Here is a 6,110-nt window from a genome sequence, read left to right as displayed (position 1 = left end):
TGAAGTTTTTACAATCTCATTCAGTTTTTGCCGTGAAACGCGCGGCTCGGAGTGTTCAAACACCATATTGATTTCCTTATATAATTTGATTATGACTCCCAATTCTTTTTTGATTTGCAAAATTTGCGCATTCTTGAATTTAGCCAATGGTATAACCTAGCAATTCATTGTAATCTGGAAATATCTTGTGAACAAGTAATAAACAATAGGACAATCTCCCATGTAGTGTATATTAATTGCCCTTTAATTCTTTGCGTTTTTCTGGTGTGTTTTGAACCCGAGCTTATCCGTGATTCCATTTAAACAATTGAAAAGGAGTGTCAAAAAAATTTTCAGTTTGTCTTGTACTGCAATAAAAAGTCTCAGACAAATTTCCCTGCCTGTTTGGGCAGTAAAAGAGCTCATGAAATAGCTTAGGTTACATAGCTTTAGAGCTCAAATTGTTTGATATATTGCACATTGCTGCATTTTTTCTAAATATTAAGTAGCCTAGCCGACATTGGCTCGACCTTAAGTGCTTGATGCACTTATGTTGCTCGAACTTAAGTAATTGCTGCGTTCATATTGCTCGTTAAAAGTCATCGCCTGTGGATGTGTTGAAAGCACCGTGCCGCCTGTGTTTGTTAAAAAAGTCTCTATTGTAAATGAGGACAAGCAAAGTGGTCGATTTGGAGGGGTCTAGTGATGCTAGCATTAGGTGGATGAGAGTACTTAAGGGGGTGTGGAGAAGAGATCAAGCGTCGGGTTTAGGGCTGGGAAGAATGGACGCGAGGGGCTCCAAATTAACAGGTGGTGGAGAGTGGACGAGGAAGTGTTGACTGAATGCTTGGGGTAGTGTAGTGGTTTAATTGAATTTATCAAACTTTTATGAATAAGAACCAACCTTCACACAATGAAATGGTCTCTTGACATCAGTTTTGGTTAATCGCATACTTAGGGGTTAGTAAGGCTTAAGGCTCTAAGAGAGCCCCTCAGCCCGTTAGTAACTTCCGGGCTAAATCTGTTTATCTCGGTGTTGTGGACAAAAATTGAAAAGATCGGTACAAAAATCGGTAAGTCGATCAATTGCATATAGTTTTTACACACTTTGTTTGAGAGCATTTAAAAAGTACTTAATGAAAATAGATACTGTACCGAAACTATTTTGTTGCAATTCAAGACTTGGATTTGATCGCTGCCGCAAATATATGGGAGGTCAACTTCTGACGTAATTTTTGATGTTGTTAAACCTATAAGTTCATTAGGTCAGTAGCAACGAAAAATTGTACCTTCCCCCAATTTTAATCTTGAAATGAAGGTTTCTGATGAAAGTTTCAAAAGGAAATTTTTCTTCCTTATCTTTCTGTTGTTAGCAACTCCCTGTATAGCCAGCTGAGGCGTTAGTTTTTGAGAAATTTGTAGTGTACAGGTAAAATTTTGGGAAAATAAAACATACAAACTGTTGCATATCGCCCACCTTTTCAATTCACTATAACATGTGTATTTTTTAGATTAAAAATTTTAAAATGTACGTTATAAAAGAGGACAAATAAAACATTTCTAATGATGACTGCTCTGTTTATCATCAGAGCAGAGATTACACACTCTTATAACGTTATCACTGTTATTGTCAGCTTTCAATTTACAAGTTAGAAGTTCTTCGTCTCCAGTCAAAAATCGATCACATACTTGACATTGACCGTTTCCTGTTTCTCGAAGAGTTTTCACGATTTTGCACTTAACACAAGCGCCCAAGCTGAGTTCATAGCAAACTTGGCAAAGCGTGAAATCACACACTAAACACGTTTTGTGAACCCTATTTCGTTTTTCACCACAGAAATCGCAATCTTTGATATTAATTGAAGATTTTCTATTTGGTTTTTTCTGTTTTCTGCGTAGGAGGCATTTTGTGGCGACATAATTGAGAACATCAATGGGAATCGTATTTTGGTCTGTTTTGTGGCACAGTTGTAACAAAAGGGTTGTTTTGCAGGTTTCAAACTTTCGGACTCGTTCTCTAAAATATGAAAAAAGTTACTAAAACGCTACCTTTCATCCCTTTGCAACTGTCAAAATTTCTCCCCAACATCTCCGTAGACCGATGTAAGGGAAGGAGTAACGGGGGGAATGGGGTTAGGGACGATATTCTTTGAATTTACCCCCAAAACTCCCAAATTCTCCCAAAACGATTTGATAATAATAGGGGAACAGATGGGGGTGAGGGTATGAGGGCATATAATTTTTAGAATTTACGTCAGACTAATATTTACAAACATTATTATTGGGGATAAAATCATGTAAAATTAGGGGTTAAAAAAGTAATGATATATTATTATTGATTACTTGCATTTCTCGTTGAATGTTTTATTCGAAGCACGGGTTCAGCCGTGAGTGTTTGAGCGCTAAGAGGTAAGAATTTATGATTCTATAGCTTGGGGTTCCGAGATTAGATGTTGTCACTACTGGGTTAAATCGATGTAATTTCAGGGGTATTGGGCAGAAAGCAATGTAAGAGTGGGTTGTAATAAAAGGAGTTTCTAACCCCCCCCCCCCCCGTTACGTCCCCTCCCCCACTCTTAATTTTTTACCCAGTACCATAACTCCTGCGCCGTTTTCTCCCCTTTGCCTCCACACCTACACCTACATTGTTTTCTTCTCATTACCGCTGGCCACATTGTTTTATCCCTATAACCCCCAACCCCTACGCGTTTATCTCCCAGTACGCGTTTATCTCCCAGTACGCGTTTATCTCCACAGTACGCGTTTATCTCCCAGTACGCGTTTATCTCCACAGTACGCGTTTATCTCCCCAGTACGCACACTCTTCCACTTTTTTCTTGCACACTCTTCAATTTTTTCCTCCACACTACTGTTACTCTTGCATTAAAAGCAACCCCCTTGTCTCCAGCTATTGCCGCAAATTCTCCTAAACGTTCTCCAAAACCACCCACTCCTACATCTTTTTCAAACCATTACTCCCCCATTTGTGTATGAAATTTGAGGAAAATTTTCTTTAAAATCTCTTGATTCAGCCCGTAAATTTATATCGTTTTGGGTTATAAGTTTGCGCCGGGTTAGAACATCAATTATCAAAGCTGACAAAATTTACTACAAAAAAAATAATCTCGCAGCTTTTTAACTCTGAATTTTGAATAATTTGATAATTTTCAACTTTCTTCAATTTTTGAACATGTACTAACTGATTAACAATTGTCATACATGAGCCTTGAAACATATTTTTCTTGCAATTATCATGTAAGATAACATAAAGCTATCCCAGCACAAAGAAGCTATGTGATAAGTGTGAATTAGCTTTTTAAAAAGTTAAAATCAAATATGCAGTTTCGAGTGTCATCAATTTACCCAATCATATGCAGAAAACCAACTAATAACAATAAAAAACGAAAAAAAGTACTAGCACAATTTAAAAATATTAGCACAATTTTTAAGAAACATTTCATTTTGGTTAACGGTTTCTGACTCTCTCTCTCTCTCTCTCTCTTTCTCTCTCTCTCTTTCTCTCTCTTTCTCTCTCTCTCTCTCTCTCTCTCTCTCTCGTTCTTTCTTTATTCCTTTCTTTCTTTCACTCTTTGTACTTTCTCTCTCTCTCTATTTTTCTTTCTCCTTCTCCTCCTCTCTCTCTATGTGTGTGTGTGTGTGTTTGTGTGTGTGTGTATGAATGTGTTTCTCTAACTACATATCCCTCTCATTTTTTCTCTCTGTTCATTTTCCTCCCTTCCTCCCTTCCCTTCCCTGTTTCTCGTGCTCTTCCTCTCAGTTTCTCTCTCTCTCTCTCTCTCTTTCTAGTTTCCAATATTTTCCAATATCTAGATTCCAACAACAAATGTATCCACAAAAACAAAACATTCAGCAGAACGTTCGGAGTATTTTACCGGATTAATTTGTTTCATGACTGATTTCAAATTATACATAGAACGGCAATAGATTTTATAATAAGGTGATTGAGACACACGGAAATTGCAAGAAATAATAATTTGGACTTGGAGTCATTTTTTAAAATTCGAGTGGATTGAATCTAATTTTATCCTAACATATATTTGGCAATATAAAAAAGAAAACCTCGCAATTTGAGAGTCAATTAGTTTGACTCTCAAAGAATTAAGATAATCACTATATTACAAAACTGAAATTTTTTATGAAAAGTAGCTGGAGATTTGAACCCTAGAAAGACTACAATCTAATGGCTGGCACTATGTTTTAACGAATGGTTCCAGAACCCATATAAATTTACCATTAGGTTTGAGGCAACATCTCAAAGATTTGTGTTGATCTGCTTGAACTATTTTTTGGACAGTAAATTGCGCCAACGTATAGTAACTGTTTAGAAAAGGCGTTTGATTTTAATATGCAAGGTTGCGCTTGCTTATCGGATATCCCAATGATAAAACGCCGAAACTTATAGGATGGTCTCGTTGAAAAGCAAGCGGTCAATTAATTCACGTCATTTTTGAAACGAAACGTTGCTAAGGTCAACAGCTTAGGGGAGTAGTGGTATTATTCCAGATATTTGTTTCAAGTTGCTGTAATTTGTTTTGCATCAACGAATCTTTTTCCCCGACAAAAGTATGGTGCGTTTTAAATTGCTTCTGCTAAGACAAAAGTTAACTCAAAATTTACTCATGTTTCTGATTCAGTGATTGAGTATCTGCGGCGATTCAGTTTCTGATCAGACCATCGAGGACGGATGTGAACTCTGATCAGTCAAGTTTCAGCGCATTGTTCAAACTATAATGCGCGCAAAGGCTTTTCCAGATCAGTGGTCACTTTAGTCTGGGTACCAAGACATGGGAACGTGTGCAAAACGAAACATAACCAACTAATGTCGAACGAAATAATCTCCAACGACCGGCGATCAGTTGATTGCGGTAGAACCCAGATGGGGGCTTAGAGATTTAGAGACGCTCGAATGGGGGATAGAGTGGGGGTAGCGGAATAGGGGGGGGGTTCAGCGATTGGCGGGGGTCGAGTAAAGTTGAGACGACTTGACGAGGGGGGTTCGCAACCACCACGTAGAGGAGGGAGGAATGGGGGTGTGTTGGGGGTGAGTGGGGAGGGGAGGGCTGATTGACTGGGGGTGACTGGATTGTCAAACTTACAAGATTAAGAAACACCTTTGCACCATGAAGTTGTCTCAAAACAGTTTTTGATGAATTGTATTCGTAGACGGTGGTTAGGCGTATGGCTCTAAGAGAACTTAATGCCCCCCGAGCGTTACCTGTTTATCCCATTCTTGAGGGCGAAAAATCAAATGCTTCATACGAAAAGTCGATCAAGCAAAAAATTTTATTTAATAAATGACCACAGGACAAATATAATTGCGACAAACTTTTATTGAGGGCAATTAATCACAGTTATGTTAAATTCACAGTTATTCTTACATAAATTTTTATTGCTTTAATTTGAAAATTTACGGAACTTTTTTGTTAAAAAATTAATACCGTGAAGTTTTGTGGATTTCATGCAAAACTTCAGTCGGAACAAACCAAGATTCTATTTGATAACTGAAAAACGAGGAAAAATACATACTTGAGGAATGAGTTGTACAAGTGGAGGGTTCTGTCTTTGCCTCTTCTATAGTAGTACAAAGCTGCTATCAAATGGAAAGAACGCGTCACAAATATCCTCGTGTAGTGCAAAATCCACTGACATACAACCATCACTTGGGGGCAAATTGGGGCTCTTTTTTTATCCTTAACTTCCAATCCACGGGTGAAGTTTCGTTGATTTCATACAAGGATCATATATGATTTCATACTGTCCGTACTTGATATCATAGTACCATCCTACTAGCAAAACAAAGAAATCATCTTGATCCTTGTATGATTATCAGGAAACTATACTTGATCCTTGTATGACTATTAAGAATTTCATTCGGACCACATACGATCTACTTTGATTTCTACGAAAGTGTCCTTTATGTATCGATATCTGACATAATATGATATCAAAGAAAGTTGTATGATGGCTGACCGGGATGTCAAAACAGAAACCAGTTTAAGAAAATTGAAAAAAAGTGAGCTTTCACTAAAAATACACAGGAATTGGATTGAGCACATATTTTTGCGGATTTTACTACTTTTTTTCACGATCAAAAAATTGATCTTTTTCAT

At 37.5% G+C, this 6,110-nt stretch overlaps 1 protein-coding gene across 1 annotated transcript in view; it reads right to left on the bottom strand.

The window, feature by feature from the left end:
- Window positions 1-1,539: 1,539 nt before the first annotated feature.
- Window positions 1,540-6,110, bottom strand: part of LOC142350478 (protein sneaky-like) — a 23,090-nt gene continuing 18,519 nt past the window's right edge. The window contains exons 5-6 of the mRNA XM_075402329.1: window positions 5,527-5,661; window positions 1,540-1,996 (exon numbers count right to left, since the gene is read on the bottom strand). Coding sequence (XP_075258444.1) covers window positions 1,540-1,996; window positions 5,527-5,661 — 592 coding nt within the window. The remainder of the gene's footprint in view (window positions 1,997-5,526; window positions 5,662-6,110) is intronic.

This window comes from Convolutriloba macropyga, chromosome 12 (assembly GCF_964194025.1).
Source record: "Convolutriloba macropyga chromosome 12, txConMacr16.3, whole genome shotgun sequence".
In the NCBI taxonomy this organism is placed as follows: domain Eukaryota; kingdom Metazoa; phylum Xenacoelomorpha; order Acoela; family Convolutidae; genus Convolutriloba; species Convolutriloba macropyga.
This window is presented reverse-complemented; position numbering and strand designations above follow the sequence as displayed.